Here is a 20,999-nt window from a genome sequence, read left to right on the forward strand (position 1 = left end):
TCCTAATTCCTGCTTGCTCTTCAGTATATAGAAGGTAAAAGCTTTGTTTGTCTTCAGGGTCTGACAAGAGCTTCTAGAATTAATCAGTCCTATAGGTCTAAAGGTCTAAATCTTAGTTACTTCAGCTAAAAAATCCCACAGCAGATGCTTTTTAGAAAGTCTGCTATTTTGCAGTACATTGTAGGCAACAGAGACTGTCATTCATTATTAAATGTCTTAAAATTTTGAAATGTGTTGTTTGCTACTGATCCAAAAGTAGCAGTGTTTCAAGTCACAAAGCTATTTTGCAGTAATACAAGATAAATATTTTTCGTATCCTGAGCTCTTAGCAAGTGTTGGAGGCAATAGAATTCATGTGTTTTTGTTCTCATTACTGTTGGAATTTCTAGTTTTCATTGTTTGCTGTACTATGCGCAGAAAATGGTCACCACTGAAAGTCTCAGCCCTTTCAGTGCTTCACTTCCTGAGTCAGACCACTGCACAGGCACTAAATTTGTAGCAGAATGTAGTCTGATATTACAGCTAATCTTTCTTAAGAGCAGTCTTCCTAAACATGGCATTTAAAACTATGAGTAGAAACTAGAGGACTTTCTGCTGTAACTGGTTATGAACTGCTACCATATGATTCCTTCATTATGAGTTGATGTAAGCATCATTTTCTTTTTTACTCTCATTTATTTCTAGGTAGTCCTGTCCCAAATGAAGAAGGATTTGTTGAATTTCGGATGGCAGGTCCTTTGAAATACATGTGGTGGTACCATGTAGTGGGACTCATCTGGATCAGCGAGTTTATCCTAGCCTGTCAGCAGATGACAGTAGCAGGAGCTGTTGTGACATACTATTTTACAAGGTAAGAATAACTAACATAGCTCTATCAGGAGCAGCCTCATTGACTTAGCAGAAGTAATGAACAGCAGGGTTTCTGGAGGGAACATTTGTGTCCATTGTGAAAGCAGGGGAACAGTTAAATTGCCTTGAGTGTTACTAGATCATGTGAAGTTCTGAACTATCTGTTTTGCAATTTATAGACGGTGTTCTTGACATCTAAGACTTGAAGTCTTATTTGCCTTGTAACCTGTGCACATTCTACAGACATGGGTGGTAGAGTACAAAGCAGGATGTGCCTAGAAGGTCATCTGTTTTGCCAATAATTAATGCTGGTAAGATCTGTAGAGGCTAAAAAAATAATGAAAGCAATTGATTATTATTTTAATTGCAAAACAGTGCCCTTTAAATTATTTACAGTGCTTCACTTACCTTCATTAATCTTTCTTTCACAGGATTACTTAAGATCTTATTAGATTCATCATTTACTTATAGATTCTGACAAGATCATATACAAATAATAATTCTTGTAAAATTTTAAAGCTCTGTATTTCATTGCTGTATTTGTGAACTAAACTCTGTATCAGTTTTTTTAATAATGTATGCAGATATTTTTCAAGTGCATGATTCAGATCACAAATGTTTAATTGGTTTGTCTTTTTAATTGAGGCTGTTATCTGAACTACATTTGATTCCTTTTCTGCCCTACTCTTAAAACAACAACAAAAGCAAGGAGTCAGTTTATTGTGCTGTCAGAAAGTTTGTTATTTTATTAATTATGAAGTTCTCCAGTATACCAATGAAATACATCTATGAAGTTATTACAAGATGTTACAGGGATGTAATCTTGTGAATAGTTAAACTAGATTGAGTATGGAATGAGGAAAATACAGAGGAAAGAGAACAACTCTGCATTGAAATAGATTGCTTAGCAACGTGTATGCTTCATCTGTAAGTTTATGTATTTCCTGTTACCTGAGGGTAAATGATTTTTATTTTATCCATGCCCTATAATTCTATAACAGCAATTTTATTTTAAGTTAGTAAATACTCATTTCTCTCTACTGTTATCTTTTTTTACATTTTAACGTACAATCATAATTTGAAAAGTGACTTATAAAAATGGAAAATGCATTAATTTGCACTTAGCCATTATGTTGCATATGAGCAGCTTTCCGAATCAAATGAGGTGAGGTTATCCATGGAGAAATGTTTTATACGTGTTCACTGCTCATTCACCTTAGCCAGATGGATTCCTTTCAACTCAGGCAATAACAGGCCTCAGAGTGTTTTCATACAGACTTTGCCCTGAAAATGAGGAAGTGTTTGGGTTGCCTCGGCATAAGATTCAAGCAATTTATGTGATTGTGCCTAGCAGGGAGTAAAATTTGTCTTCCCAAAACTAATTGGAAGAAAATACAGGGTAAACCTATTTTAATCATTAACATCTCAGGATTGCATGATGCAGATATTCGTTTCATGGAATGAGGAATCTGCTTTTGGTTTCTTTTCTGAATGACATTCTCATTTCTTCCAAGCCAGGGAGATCCTTTACTTTTTGAATGTTAGCACATGTTTCTTAATATGCTCATTATCATGCCAGTATTTCTAATAAAGAAGAAGAGCTGTGCTTTAAATGTGTAATTAGTGTTGTTCTTTGAGAGAGATGTGTAAGTGAGTTTCTTGGTAGAAAATAAAAATGGCTTGAAACTGTGAACGTGAGTATTTATCTGATAAATAAAAAATACTATAGTTACATTGCATTAAATAACTTGTTTTAAGGCTCAACCCTTGGTACCTTGAGGATATAATAGCTAAATCAGAAGTGCAAAAAATCTGAGCAAAGACTTTACCTGATCAAATAGTTACATTCTCTCAAAAGTCTACACAAAGATCTCCAAAAGAACAAGAGAGGAGAAGACAAATTTTCAGTAGTCTGACTAAAAAAGTATTGGCACAGTTTTTTTACTGTTTTGGAAGATTTTGAATTGCACACCATCCAATGCAACTTTAGGGGATTTCCAGTTTTGAACAGTGGTAATGCAGCCAACTGCTAGTAAGACTGCCTCTCACCAATGAGTGTTTTTTGATTACTCAGAGAATCACCAGCCAAGGTACTGGCAAAAGCAGGTTAATATAGAAGTTAAAGTGTGACAGAGTTCATTGACAAGATTCACTCTACTACTTAGTGGATGATTAAAGCACACTTTAAAAAGGAAAAGTAGGAGTAAAATCAATTAATCTAAAATAAAACCTAAAATTATTTCTGTGGAAGCTGGGGATAGAAAAAGGTTAAGGATGAGAAAAGATAAGGATCAAAAGGAATGAGGGAGACTCTCTCATTGAGTCACAAGAGTAAGAGTGGGCCCCCATGCCACTCTTAGCCCCAGACTTGGCCAACAGTTTAGGCCTAAAGAGTAAAACAGCACTTAATATCTCTTAATAGCAGAATTTAATGAACTTAACTAAAGAGTCTATGGAATTTACTGTAAGCACAACAATAACTCAGTTACTTAAACCTGACTTACCAATGTAACATTCATTACTGAAGCACATTCACACTCACATGTGTAGATACAAGGTATAGACCCATTAAAACTCTCAAGTTCACTGAAATGCTCAGGTTGGATGCCTCTGCACCTTCTCAACAGATGAAGGGCTGAGGTTTGAGGAGTGGGGTGTCAGCCCAGGTTCTGTTAGCAGCATTTGACGTTGGTCCTCCGAGTATCGCAGACTTGAGTGTTCAGTGGCTCAGAGAAGTCCCACTCAGAGGGAGGTGCTGGTCATAGCCCACTGTGGTCCAGTTTAAGGGGTTGCAAGAGAATTGGCTTTAGTCGTAGTAATTTTCTATTCTGTCCACAGTTCAGGTCTGTAATGTGATTTGAAAGTTCAGTAACAGAAATGTTGTTCTCCCTGTTGATGATTGGGCACAAAAAATAAGTTCATGAAGCTATTTTTTTTAAAAAACAGGAGCTCGTTAGACAGGACAATTTCTTGGGAGCAGACCATGTTTCTGATAAGTTCAAGAAGCTGAGCCCAGGTGTTCTTTGTCAAGACAAGGGTCTACGAAGCATTTCTGAGATCATAATGCAGCCCAAGGCAGGAAGGGGCAACGGGGATGCACCACCACACTACTCATATGTGTTATGAATTGATTTAAACACAGAAGAGCAAAGACAATTAAGTTTCTGTGAATAAAACGGATCAACCCCAGAAAGGTTCAAAATATACTCCAAAACTTGATTAAAACCAGAGGTTAGATGTTGGTGCTAAAAAAAAGTTGATACATTTTCTTTGACAGTAAAACAGACAAAGGGAAAGAAATAGAAAAAGAAATATGTAGAAAAAGAGCAGTGAGAGGAACAGGGAGAGGGACAGGGGTTAGGTAGAAACATACCATCCTTCCAAGGATCCCAATGACATCTCGTGGCTTCCCTCCATCTGGTCTTCTTGGTGGTGAGGGTTCCCCACACCTCCAAAAAGTATAGAATCCAATGGATTAATGTACGTTTAGGCCAAGTGGGAATGCCTAGAGAGGGCAAATTTAACACTGGCCCTTGCAGCACTGTGGGTCTGTAGCATCATGTTGCAGTGCTTGGGTGCAGGATCTGGAGCCCCCTTGTAGGTGGAACTTTTGATGGGCCTTGACATCCCCTCTGCTGTCATTCACATCGATGTCCTGTAGATGCAGCTTTGCCAGGTGAAGAAGTGACTACAGCCAGGCAGGCAGATCTTCACAGTAGAATATTGGCATTCACTTGCCTCTCACTAGAGGCCTTTTTCACCACACACCCAAAACCTCTCCCTCCCCCCCCTATCCTTTGAGTGAGAGTCTATTTGAGCCTGGCAGCTGATAGCCCTGGGGCTGTGGTCTCCACCCCGAAGGTGTGAGGCTTTACACTCCTGTGAATGTATTCTTTTCCCCCAGCCCAGAATTGAGTCACTTTATGTTAATCTCCATCAACTTGCAGTCCAGGGCCTCAGTCCGAGGCTCATTGAGGGTGTGCTGATCTTCCATGCAGCTTTTGTTATAAAGCTTTTCTGTAATAGGCAAAGGCCTTTCATAAAAATTCTTAAGCCATAAACATTTCAGTGCCTGACAGCATGACATACCCATTCCTTATCCTAATCCTGCATTAGAGGGAAATCTGTGAGTTGCACTCACAGACTCCACTCCACTCTGTGACAGCGTGAGCAATATATCCTGAAAGCTATTAAGAGGATAATATATTCCTTTTGCACATTGTTTTACTGAGAATTTGTAGCACTTCTAGATGGTATCACATAAATACTGACTGGTCTACTTAATTTTTTTTTTTTCTCTTTTCAACAGGGAAAAAAGAAATCTGCCATTTACTCCCATTCTGGCATCTGTTAATCGCCTTGTTTGTTACCACCTAGGAACTGTAGCAAAGGGGTCTTTTATTATCACACTAGTGAAGATACCCCGAATGATTCTTATGTATATTCACACACAACTCAAAGGAAAGGTAAGAGAACAAGATTCCATTTTCTTACCGAAACTCAAGGCTTGATACGCTTACCTGCTTATTTAGTCAATGTGGAAGGTTGGAAGTCTTGTTTTGGGATAGACTAGGGATAAGAAGAAATTCTGCACTGTGAGGGTGGTGAGGCACTAGAACAGGTTAGCCCAAGAAGCTGTGGATATCCCATCCCTGGAAGTGTTCTGGGTCATGTTGAATGAGGTTTAGAGCAGCCTGGTGTAGTGAAAGGTGTCCCTGCCTGTGGTGTTGGGAGTTCCTTCCAACCCAAACCATCCTATTGTTCTATGAATATTTAGATTTACAGGACCATGGGACCAATAGAGATATCTTAAGTTAGCAGGCTGAATATCAGTTACTGAAACACAAAGAAATATTGTTCATAAAAAGTCTTTATCTATGTTTTCCCACATTCTTTGCTTTTCTAGGAAAATGCTTGTGCTCGCTGTATGCTTAAAGCCTGCATTTGCTGCCTTTGGTGTCTAGAAAAGTGCCTGACATATTTAAATCAGGTAAGATTTTCCCTATTTAAGTTTTATGTAAGGGCTGATATTAGTATATATATTCCCAGAGTGCAATCTGATGCTGACACAAAATGTACTGTACTTTGGAATTAAACTTGAATGACAATAGTTCAGTCTTCTTTAATGAAATTACATTGCAAAATCACTACATTGGCCTTTGGAAGATAAACAAGAACTAAAAAATATTCATCTTTGTGAGCAAGGTTTCTCAAGTTTATAACAATGTGTGTAGTGGTTAGAGACCTTCCCCTTTATGTCTATTCAGTTGAACTACATCTGAGTTTCAAAATATTTTTGCTATGAAAAGAGAACTAAGCTTTTCTATGTTTAATATTTAAGATTCTCACAGTGTAAAAATGATACAAAACATCAAATTATCATCATCTACAAATGGAAAAAAGAGATGCAAAGTACAACACACTAGGTGGTCCTTGTAAAAGACCCCTTGTAAAATCAGGCTTATGGGCCATAAATATCACAGAAATAAATATATTGTACATAATATCTCTTTCACTGTTGTTCATTTTTTTTGTTTGTGGAAATGTGGGAAAAAAAAAATCATAAGAAAGCATTTTAAACATCCCAGTGTAATCCTTGAAAACTGTCCTCACTAACCTTGAATCCAGTTGAGTTAAGTACTTAGAAATTATCTTGCTTGACTTGTATAACACTCAGATTATTTTATATTTCCAGATTTTTTTTTGAACTATTTAATTTCTTTAGCTATGCTACTGTTCACCTCCTCCTGCAGAGAAATTTCAAATTCAGTTTAATGAGTTTTTTTGAACAAACTTGTTAATGCATAAATTACTAGCAAGAGAGGAGAAGAATAGTAATTCTTTACCTCATATAATCTTCTGTCAGCTGGTTCATATTGCTTGATTCAACAACTCTCAAGGGAATTTTTGTTCATTAAAATCATATGATGAATGTGTCTTACTCAGAAACTGTGTCTTCCCCCTCACCTTCCCCGCCCTGCATCTGAAATACCTGATCATTCTATGAATAAATCTTCAATTTCCTTTTCTCAGAATGCATATACAGCCACAGCTATCAACAGCACCAATTTCTGCACCTCAGCAAAGGATGCCTTTGTTATCCTAGTGGAAAATGCTTTGCGAGTGGCTGCCATAAACACAGTTGGGGATTTTATGCTGTTTCTAGGAAAGGTATGTCTGCTGCGTACAGCTGTTACAGACCAATGTAGAAGCAATCTTTCTTTAGCAATGGTTTGAACTCTAATTCAAAATACCTTAAAAATCCTGCTTCTTAGTGTGCACTTTATCTCATCTAGTTGCATCATATTAGGAAGGGACCATCCAGGACAAGGGGGACAAACAGATGATCCGCTTAGATTTACTAGAAGTGACTAGAGAGGAATAGCTGAAGTTTATGACACCTAGTACATTATTTTTTAAGGGAGTCAAGAGTAAAGTGATTAGAAAGTCTAAGATTTTGATTTTGTGGTTAAGACACAGAATTGTAAGGAAATGAAGCTTTTCCTTTAAATTCTGTTTAGTATGGGCTCTTTAGGTTTATCTTTAAAATTGGACATATTTTTGATCATCTTTTATGACAAAATCAGACTGGAAGAGTACAGAAGCCTGCTATGAGGAACTGCCAGCTTAAGCAACTTGGTTCTACTCTGAGAATTAAAAGGAGACTAGAATCAACTTTTTGGGTTTCCAGGTAATGGAGATATACTGTATGGAAATGTAATCCAGTGAATTACTTCTATCCTTTGAAGTGCCATAATTTACTGAAACAGTTAATACCAGTCTACTTAAATCATTTGTGCCTAAGTATCTGGGCACTGGTTGGACTGGTCTTGATTCATTATTGCATTCCTACACTTCTGTTAAATCAGAGTACAGGGGACTGAACTTTGAATCCAGTAACTGAGTAAGATCTGAGAAGGAATAAACTTATAAGGAGATGGAGGTGCTTGGGAGAGCCTGAAATTAAATAACAAATTTCTACTGAGGAATCTGAAAAGTGTTAGGAAACACCCCGCGAAAAGTGTCTCAGATTATTAGAAAAATGTTTAGGTGACAGAAATGTTCAAATGAACGGTGCATATAAAAATTAGTATCAGCAAAAATAATGCTACACTATTGGTATCTCCTTTAGCAGTTCACCATGGTGTTTTCATAAAAGCGGACCTATTTTATGTTTGTGTTTAGTTGCAGTTCATAATAATACATTCACAAATGTTCAAAAAGTTAAATGACAACACCAATTTAGTCTTTCTAGTTTTGCCAAAACCAGACTGGTACACACTGGAATTTCTGTTAGGGCCTTCCTCATAGTGTAGTTCTGTAGAGACTCTTACATGGAATGCCTTATGTGAATTCTGATCTACTTTATTCTGTATGGAGAAGAAACAGATACTAAACAAGCTTGGGAGTTGTTTCTGCTAGCAAAATGAAAAACATACCATTCTTCTAATACCTAACTTCTCCCTTCACTCCAAATAAAAAAAAAATCCAACTGCACATTAGTTAATGCATTGCATCTGGTTGTGGAGCTTATGAAATGGTCAGGATAAAATTCTTTTTTACAGGAATGTTTTATAACACTAGAATGATGACAGCAGAATATAAATGTAATTTGCTCTGAAAAATACTCTTTGTGCTGAAGGATGTGTAACAATTGACTTGAACCTGCTGAAAAATGAATTAAATGCCATTTATCTTCTGGGATGTGGGGAATCCAGGAGGTAAAGATCTTGTTACCTACCATCTATAACCTCTAGTTCTAAGCCTGGCAGACCAAAAAGCATATTGCCATAAAACAAACAAACCAACCAAAAAATATTAAAGGCTTCTGCCATTAGAGTTGTCTACCATTTTCTTCTTCAGGTCCTGATTGTCTGCAGCACAGGTTTGGCTGGCATTATGTTGCTGAATTACCAACGAGATTACACCATCTGGGTGCTGCCACTCATCATTGTCTGCCTCTTTGCATTCCTGGTTGCTCACTGCTTCCTTTCCATTTATGAAATGGTTGTTGATGTCCTTTTCTTATGTTTTGCCATCGATACAAAATACAATGATGGGAGCCCTGGCAGGGAATTCTACATGGATAAAGTTCTCATGGTAAGTTTGCCCTTACTCTCAGAATCTAAGGATCTGGTTCCATTAAATAGGTGTTTTGACAATGGAATCAATGCACTAGCTGAGTAAAATATTTTGGTTGGTTTTTTTTTTCCTTGCCATCTTGTTCGTGGCTAGATAAGGAAACAGTGTCATCTGATAAGCATCAAATAAGTAATGATGCTTCCTTCCCATGGTATTGGCTTCTATTTGCTAGCTGTTACATGAGCAGTGATCTTGCAGAATCATACTCTTGGATATCATGTCTTGTAAATGACACAGTGCAGAATAGAAAGAAATAAAACAAGAGGAGAAAACTTGGGTTTTGGACTTTTCCCAAGGAGGACCTCTCTTTGGATATGAGAGAGAAAAAATATCCGAGTATTCTACCTCATGCATAGATAGTGACCACATAGTTTTCATATAGACATCAGAATTTTACTGTGTCACACACAGAAATGCCAGGCTTTATTTCTGTCCTGGAGCCTACGTGCTTTGTCAAGGCATTTCGTAAGACAAATTCATTTTGTCCATTTTTATTCCATGTTATTCTCTGTTCACTGTAACTAGAAACCAAGATAAAAAAATTCTGCTTCTCAAGTCCCTTACTTTGTTGTTGTGTAGGAAATTTCTTGTGACAGTGTTTTTAAGTGGCAGGTGTAGAATGTATTTCTGTAAAATGTACCCTCATATGTAGGCTAGAGGAAAATTCTCATAACTACTTAGCATATTTTTTTATTATTAGTAGTATTAGTATTAGTATTGGAAAACCATGCAAAAAATTGTGTGGTACATTTTTTGTAAACCCCTGTGGAAACAAGATTATATAATAAATAAATGAGCCTCTGATTAGTTGCTTTTTAACAGAGTAAGAGTAAAATGCAGAGCAAGTTCTTTCAGAAGAAAGCACTGATAAACTGTAAAAGCGTTGTGGATTTCTTTAGTCAGCAGTCAATATCACAAAACCCCAGAAGCTAAAGTTTACTGACATTTTCTGCAGAGTTCTTACCTTTAAGAGAAAAAAAAAAAATTGCTTAAAATTTTATAACACATTTTCTAATCTTCATGAAAAGGAGATTGTGATTTGGTGAAAAATATAAGAGGTTGAATTGAAGACAGGGAAATCAGCCAAACCTTCCAAGTAATTATCTTAAAGTCCTTTTGTTTAATGTTCTAACATTATGCACAGGATACAAGGCAATAAATGATATTCTGTTTTTTGTTGCTGTGAGTTTTTGATTTTTTTTATTATGGGGGATTTTTCAGGGGGTTTGTTGGTTTGGTGGGTTTTTTGTGGGTTTTTTTTTGCTTTTTGTTTGTGGTGGGCATTGTTTATTTGTTTTTGCTTGTTTATTTGGGGTTTTTGCCTTTTTTTGTTTTTGAAAATCAGCCTTTTACCTTCTTTCCCCATAAAGGAGAGCATTGCTTGGTAAATGTGAAAGTTGTAAGAGCATACAAGGCAAACATCTGTCTGGCTTCCAGAATTAAGTGAGGGAGACCTTTGTGGTTATTTGGCAGATTTTTTTGATACCTTGTGGTCAAGTCTAAGCAAGAGAAGCGGGAGATGCAAATTGCCTAGATATTTTGAGTAGTTACATCTTAAAATTCTGTCTTGAGATTTAATGTTTGGAATCTTGCTCTATGGATGCACTTGTCATTTTATTACTGTTTTTCAGGAGTTTGTGGAGAACAGTAGGAAATCTATGAAAGAAGCTGGCCGGGGAGGTGGAGCTGAGGGCAGAGAGCTAAAACCAATGGTAGGTGCAGATGAGGAGGTGGAGATCCTCCAAGAGTTTCACTTTTACTTCTTCTCCCTCTTTGTCTTTACTGACTGCACTTCTTCAGGAGAAGTTTTTGTTCTCTGTATCACTCAAGATGTTCTGCTTTTTCTGTTTGTGAGCTTGCCTATCACCTGGATGGCAGAGTTTTTGTCACAGCTGAGACCATCTCCTGTAAAAGTAAGATGAAAGGAACTGTCTCATATGAAACAAATGCAGTATCATTTCATTAGGATTAGTGGTGCATGCCATGTGGTATATGCAGACAGCCCCAGTTGCTGTAAAAATAAGATGGCTCTGAGATTCATTGGGCTCTTCTCAGCCCTGAGATGAACAATTTTTGCTCATCTTACATTCACTGCAAAAGCCTGAAATAAAGAACTGCGTGCATCCATTGTTTCAAAGACCAGGTATTTAAAGCCCTCACCAAATTATCTTACACAGTGCCAAGGAATTAGATACAGTGATTCCTTTCAACCTGCTCAAATGACATTTCTCCCAGTTGTTTGTTTTATTGCCAACTACTTATGTTGCTTGTCTCTTGTGTGCTCTTTCCATCTCACACTGTCAGATGCACAGACAGTGAACAATACATCATTTATGCTTCTGCAGCCTGTTTTACTTATGGTGTGCCTGTTAGGAAGGCATTGCATGTCTGAGTAGCCTGGAATAAGAACACTATACATGGTACAGATAACAGATAGGAGGATAAGTTTGGAAGGTGGAGAACAGAGAGCGTATAACGGAAAGCCAGGCTGGGCAAGGTATGATTTGTCATTGTACATTATGACTTTGTAAAATAGAATCTTCTTCCATCATTGCTTTATTAGAGCATTTGGGGTCTTACTCATTTCCGTACGATCATTTTTTAACCAAATGGAATCTAAATAAGTGTATGCTAACAGAAGAATTCCTTTTTTCAACAATGTATGTGAAGCCATGTTGCATGAGCATTTTTTGATTAAGCTGGAATGGGTTCCTGCAATAGACTGGAGAGATGTGTAGCTTTGAGTGTCTTGCTATTTCATTATGGCATACCAGTTTCTAGATTTGCTTATGCCTAAATGCTGCTGTGTTTATACATACAAAAAAACTAATTCTATGCTCATTTTACTGTTTTCCTCTGGGAGTAATTCTAGCCGGTCACGCAGACACTAATGTTGGGATTTTCAAAGTGACCTAGTTGCTATAAATACAAATGTGCTATGAAAATGATTGAGAATTGTGTGTGCAAAATCTCTAGTTATATGCACAAAAAAATCAGTTCAAAATTTTATATTAAACTCTGTTTCGAATAATTGGTTTACCTTAAGTGATTTTCCACTTGTGCTGTTGTCAGAGCTGGCACAGACTGCTACTTACACTTTTGTACTTGACTGTCTAAAGCTTGGATGCTAAAAAACTTTATTCACTTCCACCCCTTGTAAAAGTGCAAACCAAATACTTGCAAACCAAGTGTGGTCTTCTTAGAGGAAATATTTTCTAGGCTCTTAGCCTGGTACTGGCTGAAAGTCCTCATAGGATGGCTGGAGAAAATGCTGAGCACTTGAGGCACAGAGTGGAAGTCACCTGCTGAATTACTCCCAACTCTGCTGCTCATGTGATTGTCTTGTTTGGAACTGTTTGGGGCTTGTGGTTGTCCATTTTTGGGAATTAAGCTCCAGCTGATTTGATTTTGAAATACTGGGATCTCACTTCCTTTGACAATGGGACACAGCAGTTAAATTTCTGATACCTTTCCCCAAAGTACTGATAGAGGGCCTCAGTTTTATCTAGAATAGGATCATTCATAAGTCCATTAAGTAACAGTAGTGCCCATAGCCCCAGAATTGCATGTCTGAAGATTAGATCAATATTACTTTTTTCTCTTCTTTTAAAAACAGACTATTTACTGTTTTCCTTCAATTTCCTGAAGGAAATAAGAAATAAGATATTTCTTAGATATGACAATTATTTCTTAAAGTGATATGCCCTAAGTGCAGTTGTATTTAAAGTAGATATTATTAACAGAGATGAGGAAACACTTTAGGAAGTTCTTTTCTTATGTCAGGGCACAACAAAAAGCCCCACCTTTTTATGCTTCTTTCTTTATGACTTCCAGTGACCCCTTTGACTCAGTTTCTCCTTGTCCTTTGGCATCTGTCTAAGACTGTGCTGTATGACTTTGTTTTCTAGGCCTCTGGAGCAAGTTCATCTTGAAACTAGCCAGCCATATTGGAACCCATTGACATTCCAAAACAGTATATATATACATATATACATACATACATATATATATATATATATTTAAATAAACAGCCAAAATCAGAGAAAAGGAACAGGGATTTAAAACTTTTTTTAACAATTATTTTTGTGAAACATGTACTCTTTTCATACGGGTGGCTTTTACAAGCAGTTTTATCATTGTTCCATTTCTTAAATTATTTGTTGTGGTCATGGAAATGTTGATTCTTATCTGCTTGATATTTTAAAATCTGGAGGAAGTATCATTGTAAAGATAATCTGAAATCATGACTGGGTTTAGAGACAGATTTCCCATGACACTGCTAATCTGCTGAGAGTTTTACTTGCTTAATTTCTTTTAAATCTGCATTAAATTCGGGACAGTGACATACATGTACAGAAAACCTTAAAATCAAGAAAAGTCTCAAATTTATTTTTTCAAGACGTGGTTTTAGCAAAAATTCATTCAGTTCAAATGTGTTTGTAAGCAGTTACTTTACTTTACAGCCCTGGCAGGGCACAGTTTTGTTTACCAGTATCAGATATCACAATAACCAACTCCTCAGGTATTTAGGTGTGTGGGAGCCCTTGCATCTCCTATTAAACAGAACCTACAAAATGGGGACAGATAATTTTTATATGCAATTAACTTCCTGCCTACCCTATTTTTACCCCTCATACCCATTGCCCTCTATCCTTCCCTTGAGTTCAGTAGCCTCCTTCACACTTCAGCAGTGTTCCTTTGAAGGGTATGGATTCTCCATATGGGCAAGTGAAATAACAGATTGTTAAAGCTCAGTCTTAGCCATACTCATGATTAATTCATGACTAGATTCAGAGATGCTGAGGATGGGAAGAGAAATGAATTGTACTGCTGTACATAAAATAGTACTGTATGCTTCATTTCATCTAATGAGAGAGCTCTGGGAGGTATAAGGGATCATTCCTTGCCTGTTGTTTGATTCATATCTGTACATACTGTAGTGGGTGGCTAAAGCCAGAAAGGGCAGAGAAACATTCCTTTGGAAGTGTAGCTGCCAGGATAGTTATCTGAAGTTATTAAATAATGACAAGAGAACATGCTTTTTTATTATTATTAGATACATAAATATCTTTGCAGTCTGGAAGCTCACCAGATATGAATGCTAATATTCAATTATTCAGCATAGTGAAATGGTAAATGCTTAACTGTATTTGCTAAGAATTAATGATCTGTCTATGCTATATATTCCTTTTGTTAACATTTTTTTAAGAAGACTATTTTTGTTATTGTAAAGTTAATATTTCAGAGCAGAATTTTTAAACTTATTGCACTAAATACAAGCTGTCTACAAATAATGATGCCTCAATGGTTCAATCACTCCACTCCAGAAAATCTCTTGAAAGAGTAAGAGCCTTTCTGCAGAAGCTTTATGATGGAGTAGGGAGGTATGTCTAGGTAAAGACATGCACAACGCATGTAATCAAGGTTTAGTAAATAAGCAGTTTAACTGTGCTTCCTTTCAGACTATCAGATTTTTTAATTGCTGCTGAAGGTTTAAAAAATTATGTAGTATCATTTAGCTAACTAGTGCTCTTATCTTTTTGGCAATAGTAAAACGTTTCACTTTTGCTTCCAGAAGTCATTTGACAATTTAAATTTGTTACTTCTTTTTTTTTTTTTTTTTCCTGTAAGCCAGTTAAAACAAATTCATATTACAGATCCCAAACTATTTGAAAGGTAGAAAAATCAAGATTGATTTAGAAAGGATAGCTTTTAGGGAGGCAAAGAGAATTGAATTATCCAGTCCTGGAAGCACTTACTCATTTAAGTGAACCATATCTCTAACTCTGCTAGCATCAGGAGGACTGTCTAAATATGGAAATTGTAACATACACATCTGTGTAAGTGCTGACTGGACTAGAGATTCAGCCTGGGGATTCAAACTGGAACATAGGTGAACTGGAACATCTCAGTGCAAGTTAGAGGTCAGACTTGCCCAGAAGAAACACTAGAGCAGCCTTACTTTTGTGAAGAGACATTCCTGCAAGTACCAATGTCTAAGATAGCAGTGGTACTCAACACCGGTATGTGTGTAGATCAGAGGGGTTTAGCAACAGAAATTTTAAAACTGGCTTAGATGAATCCTAGAAACTTCAAGGCTAAAAGACTTCTCAAGTACCCAGTTGCTTCCAGAGAATCTAATTTTCATCTTGTTTGGAGGTTATTGGAAGTGCTTAATCAAAGAAGCCTTGTATTCTGCTCATTTTGATAAAAAATTTCTTCCACGACTGGTTCCACAAGTTTGTGTTCTTTGCTCACTAGAAGTCCTGAGTGGGAACTGTTCTCTGTAATTGCAACTAGGACTGCAGTTGGTAACAAATTTTGTATTTTTGTATGACTTGACTGTGCACCATTTTTATAGCAGTTTATCCTGTCTTAAAAATAAATTTGTTTATTTACATGGTGTTTAAAAGATACAGGCAACACTTTTCTATGGGTAGTTGTAATGTTTAAGCGACAAATCTATATCATTACAAAGTTCTTAATAAAAACATGTGCATCATTCTTGAGTGTATATCCAGCATGCAGAGCTTTTCAGTCCTGCCAAAAAAGGCATTCTATCCACACACAGGTTGTCCAGTGGCCCTTTAAAGCTTTGAAATGTCCTTTGAAGTTCATTTGCAACCAAACTACCCTCTTCCAGCTCTGTCTTGTGCACAGAGATAAGCGGAAGACAGAATTCTGAAAAGACAACTTTTCAGGACAAATTTAGACTGCTTTCCTTTCTTAGTGGGGATAGTGGAGTGGGAGGACATATTGGCATGTAAATCCCATACATAATTTTTGGCAGTAAGGGTGCTGGGGTCTGCCAGCTGTGATGGATTAAATACTTTTTTTGACTGTTGGTTATTAAAGCCAGTGTATGGTCTGCTTTGTGGGAAGCAGTCTAGACTAAGTAGAGAGAGATGCTGCACTGAGAATAACAACGCAGGAGGAGCAGACAAGACAGCTAAAACAGAGAAATCATCTTAGAATGTCCATTGAATTGAGTAGTGCTCAAAGACTGGAGATTTAGGCTGATTTAGAAACAATCATTGGGATTACTGCATCCCAGCATTTGTTTTCTGCATCATAGCCTCTGACCATCTAGATTTGAAACACAAAAAGGCATACGATTCCTACCATTCCTTAAATTTTTAAATATTTTTCCACATTACTTTTTCTGTTTGGAAGTTGAACAGCACCATGTCATCTTTCCTACTTCTTCCAGCCCTGGAGAATGATTGGTTTTGTTGTTCTTTTGGGTCTCACTTCATACTGCTCTCTGAGTAAAGGAGTGGCAAGTGGCAGTGTCTGTTCCCCTTTGTCCCTTATCTTACCATGTTCCCTTTTACCTTCCAGAGGCAATGATTCAGGATATCACCAGGACTGAATGAGAGGGAGAGTAGGCACTAAGCTAAAGTTCTGAGGTAGGATTTTTGTTTTGTTTTGTTTTTTGCTTTTGTTTTGTTTTGGTTTTTTTTTTGCTTTTTTTTTTTTTTTTTGGTCTGGTAGTACTCCATCCCTGTGGTTAGAAGTGGAACCAACACTTCTAGAGTTTCACTGCTGCTCCACAGCTGGACTTAACACATAGGATGGCAAGCTTAGATTTGCATGTTCAGCTTTCCACTAGCTCCCAGCTGCCAGAACCAGGACATGCTTCTAAATGTGGCCTTAGATTGGCATAGTTAATGAAAGACTTTCTGCACTGGCAAAGTGTGTCCTAGAAAGGAGAACTAACTGTGGAATATGCAGTTAAATGTTGTAGTCGGTTGACCACGCTGTCACATACACTGCTACTCTGTTCCTGGCTCAGTCCCTGCAGCAGGATGGGAGAGTGCAGTGAAAGGACAAAAACATTGATATAAGTGCAGTTCATTAAGCAAATATGGGGAAAAAAAATATAACAAAGGCAATCATTTACCAGCAGACCAATGCCCAGCCAGTCTCCAAGCAGCAGCTGCTTCGGAACCACACCCACTCCAGTTTAATTGCTAAGTGTTAAATTACATGGTGTGGAATATTTCTTAAGTCTGTTCAGGTCAGCTGTCCTGGCTGTGTGCCCTCTCATCTTTTTGCCCAACCCCAAATGACTGCCAGGGGTCCTACAGTAGAAAACAGAGAGGGCCTTGACCCTGTGCGAGCACTGCTCAGCAGCAGGTAAACCTTTGTGTTAGCAACACTGTTTTGGTTGCAGATCTTAAACACAGCACCTTGCAGGTTGCTGAAAAGAAAATTAACTCTATCCAGCCTAACCCAGTACATAGGTCCACTTACCCAAAAATTAATCCAAGACTTGCTCCCTGCATTTCTGTGCAGCATCTTCTCAGGGTGGTTACTTCTTTCTGAAAGGGCTTTTTTAGCAGCAGGCAATTAGCCTGCTCCACAGTGCTCCCTTTCATGGAGGGAGCAGGGGATGTTAGCTCTTACTCTTTCAGCACATAATGGGGATATAAAGCAAAAATGAGCCCTTTCTGTATCAGTGTTCTGGCAATTGAGCAGCCAGTGCTGGAGACAATATATTTAATGTGCCCTCAGGGCATGCACTTTAGTGGTTTGCTCTGAGTGGTTATGATGTATTCTATGAATGTATGTTATAGAGTCAGAATAAAATGCATGTAGCAGACATATACTCATCTTACCATCTAGTGAGCATTTAGTTCAGAGTGCATATTACATGCTATATTGAATATGGCACTGTCGTTTTAAGAAACAGTCTTAAGATTTATAAGTAGATACCTAACAGCATTCCTGTTTTTTTAAATCGTGGCTTGGTCTGTACAGACACTGTTTACTAAATCTAAATGTCACTAGCCTATTGTTTCTTGAACAGCTTGAACTGTTATGAACACAGAAATTCTATTTCATCTTTGTGAAAAAAACCAATAAAACAACCCTTGTGTTTCCCAACACAAAACCCAACAGGCTTATTTGAAGCATTTCTTGCACTCAGCTTCTTTGTTGGGATGATGAAAGTTTACTCTAAATATTTATTTTTCAAATGCTCTTCCAGCTATTTCATCTATGCTGTTATTTCCATCATGTAACAAGATTATGGAGACTAGTAATTCTGCATATCTTGTGTTCCATAGCAAATACTGTTCTCAAGGTATTTTTTTTCTGTTATATTTAAAGAGATGAGAGAAGAGATGAAACTCATCTCTTATCATGTGGGTCATCTATAAAAGACAAAATTTCTGGTCTGAGATGGAGCTGTGATGAGTCTTGCAATCTGATACAATCAAGCCAAAGCTCCTCAGAGACCAGGATTATAAAAATATTTCTAAGGAGAATTGGTAGCATGAATTGATCTGAAAATACGTATTTGGAGGCTGAGCTATCTGGCATTCTTTTGGCAGCCATCTGTTAAAATGGAACTAGCAGAAAACCAGCAAACTCCCATCAGATTCTACTCCCTGTCTCACTGAGTTCAAGGAGTCATATTTGAATGTGATGAGCAGAATTTGGTGTTACAAGTGTTTGGTACTTTACTACAGAAACATGGGACTCCCCTTAGAATCAAAGTTCCAAGAATTCAGAGTAAAAGTATCTGCTGACTTGAACAGAATTAACCTAATCTTAGTAATGTTAAAGGCAGCTATGGCCTCTCTAACTATGTGATTTATAAGCAGATACCTAATGGCATTCCTGTTTTATGCTGGCAGCATGTGTGGCTACCATTCCTTAAGTGTGCCATCTCTCCTCTCTGGATTGAGTGGAAATAGGGGCAGCTTATTTAAAAAAGGTTTGGTAAAATTAGGAAGCTGACTAATTATGAAACCCAGCAGAAGTTGTGCTGACTGGAGTTCCTGCTGTAATGATGTTTTTTAACTCTCAAATACCATGTGTCCTCCATGTTAGTATTAGTTGGGTCCCTCCCTCCTGTTCAGACTGAAATGGGAGAATATCTCTTTTGAAAAACAGTACCACAGACAATTTCATAGTTTCTCCTAGGGGAGTGAGGTAAGAGAAAACAGAAAGATGGTTTTGTTTCTAATGTAGGCCAGAAAGCAGCTGCCAGAAGTTAGGTGGAGCCATGGAGAGCAGATAGAAAATATTCTGCAGGATCTTCATAGTAGTTAAGAAAATTCACATTCTAATTCAGACATCTCTCAGCAACATCTCCTGTGTCCCACCTGAATTTTACTCTGGAGCTCTTCAGACCAAAATGAAGGTGGAATACTATACCTATAGAAAATAATTATTTCTATATAATTAATTGTGTTGCTGATTACAGAAACTACCCTAAGGAAAAAGGAAAATCTTCTGAACAGATTTTAAAGGCTTGACAGTACTTGCATTGTCATAGTCCATCAAAGCTTCATCTGGAAATGAATTTTTCATCCATCCTACTCATACTTCTAACAGGGCAATCAAACCCTTGGACTGGCTTAGTGATTTACATTGAATCAAGATCAACTAACAAGTGCTCCTTTTTCCAGTGGAATGCCACCTCCTTTGAGAATGGGAAAAGTAAATGTGACACTGTTTATTGTTGTCTTGAAAACTAAACTATTTTATACTGCAAGCTGTGAATGCAGGAAGATAAAAGAAATTAACAGTGCTGATCTAATCTTAGATTTTCTGTGTAAACTGACATTGTGCCAGGATACTGATGCAAAACTGTATTTTAGTCTAAGAAATGTATAGATTTTTTAATGTATCAAAATAAAGTTTTCCTTTTAAGTAAGAAAGAAATTCTTGTATCTTCCATGTGGTGTGCGTAAGCCATGCTCTTATTAGCAATACAATCTCATGTTCCTGAGAAGCAAGCCAAATTTTTGCTGAAGTTTTACTTTACTTTTGTGCCTGCTCTTTAGCTGAGTAGCTCTAGTAGCACCAGACATACTGTCGTGGTTCCAAGAAAAGCATTCTGATGCTATTGTTTTCTGAGATGACCATGTGAATGAGGTTTGGTGGAGCAAAGGCAGAATATTTTTGCTTTCTTCTCACTGATACTTAGTGATCCTCTCTCTCACTGATCCTCTCACATCTGCTCCTCAGCTTTTCTCCACAGTGTTGGAAACTGTCCCTTTAGGCTAACAGTTTCACCCATCACCACATTCCTCAGCCTCTCTGATAGGCTACAGGGTTTGCTGAAGGTCAGTTGCATACAGAAGCATTTGGAAAGTTCTACACTGTGACAGAGGAGGTTGTGGTCGCACATGCAGAAGAGTCCTTGCTAATACCCAGGAAGCAGGACTCAGCATTCATAAGGCTACCTGGAGCATACTGGCTTATAAAATGCTTGGCCTTACCAGGACAACTGTGGGGCAATGAACAGTAGGGAAGCATGAAGGAGATCTTGTTATGCATTATGAGTCATTCAAGCTGCATATCCCAGCACAGCACCTGTTGTGGCACCCTTTCCTTGTTCTTCAAGGACCTGCACGCACTCCCCACTCTGCATAGCTGTTGTAACAGCTTGAACATCTAAACATGGATGGTGAGTAGAAGCAATAACAGAGACACATACAGTCACAAAGATTTCTTCCACTCTTTTCTCTATCCCATAGGTGCAGCGTATTTCTGCTTTTGGTAACATTTTTTATACACTAATACAGTAAAGCACTAATAAGCCAAGTCAAAACATGTCTTCTGCTTCTGTTGTTCTTTGCTGCAAACCCCGTCAGCACTGTGTTTGCTTAGGATGATTTACTTTATCTAGAACCTACTGCTACTTCTGAAACGGAGACTGATGCTGTTGTGGCTAATCAGTCAATACCACTGGAGGAAAAGGACTGGACAGCCCATCAGGCAGGACCTCTGCAAACAGGCAGGGTCCATGCCGAGGACCCAAAGTGTTCTGTTGCATGTCGGTGTTCTGCAGTTCCACTGAAGGTACGTCCCCTTGGCTTGGAGTGTTTATTTCATGGTTTATTAACAGTGAAGCTGCATGGCTATATGGGCTTAGTTGCACAGAGCAAAAGAGGCTCCAGAGATTCCTTCATCAGTAGAAGTGTTATGGACAGGAGGCATGAAACACAGGTTGTATAAACCCTGTCTAGTTTCCACTGTATTTTGCCTGT

The 20,999-nt window shown here is 37.7% G+C and overlaps 1 protein-coding gene across 14 annotated transcripts in view; it reads left to right on the top strand.

Annotated features, from left to right (window-relative positions):
- SLC44A1 (solute carrier family 44 member 1) overlaps window positions 1-20,999 on the top strand; it is an 88,433-nt gene that overhangs the window by 50,712 nt on the left and 16,722 nt on the right. For 2 of the 14 annotated variants that reach the window (XM_086869032.1, XM_086869039.1), the window contains 6 exons: window positions 685-850; window positions 5,159-5,315; window positions 5,756-5,839; window positions 6,883-7,020; window positions 8,713-8,949; window positions 10,623-12,036. In XM_086869032.1, coding sequence (XP_086725158.1) covers window positions 685-850; window positions 5,159-5,315; window positions 5,756-5,839; window positions 6,883-7,020; window positions 8,713-8,949; window positions 10,623-10,913 — 1,073 coding nt within the window. In that variant the 3' untranslated portion in view covers window positions 10,914-12,036. Of the gene's footprint in view, window positions 1-684; window positions 851-5,158; window positions 5,316-5,755; window positions 5,840-6,882; window positions 7,021-7,436; window positions 7,541-8,414; window positions 8,571-8,712; window positions 8,950-10,622; window positions 12,037-12,899; window positions 13,039-16,332; window positions 16,425-19,207; window positions 19,669-20,638; window positions 20,816-20,999 lie in introns of those variants that run through there. The other 12 variants (XR_015280939.1, XR_015280941.1, XR_015280936.1 and 9 more) reach the window with 12 other exon arrangements.

Source organism: Cyanistes caeruleus, chromosome Z (assembly GCF_971803275.1).
Source record: "Cyanistes caeruleus chromosome Z, bCyaCae1.hap1.1, whole genome shotgun sequence".
NCBI classification, from domain to species: Eukaryota; Metazoa; Chordata; class Aves; order Passeriformes; family Paridae; genus Cyanistes; species Cyanistes caeruleus.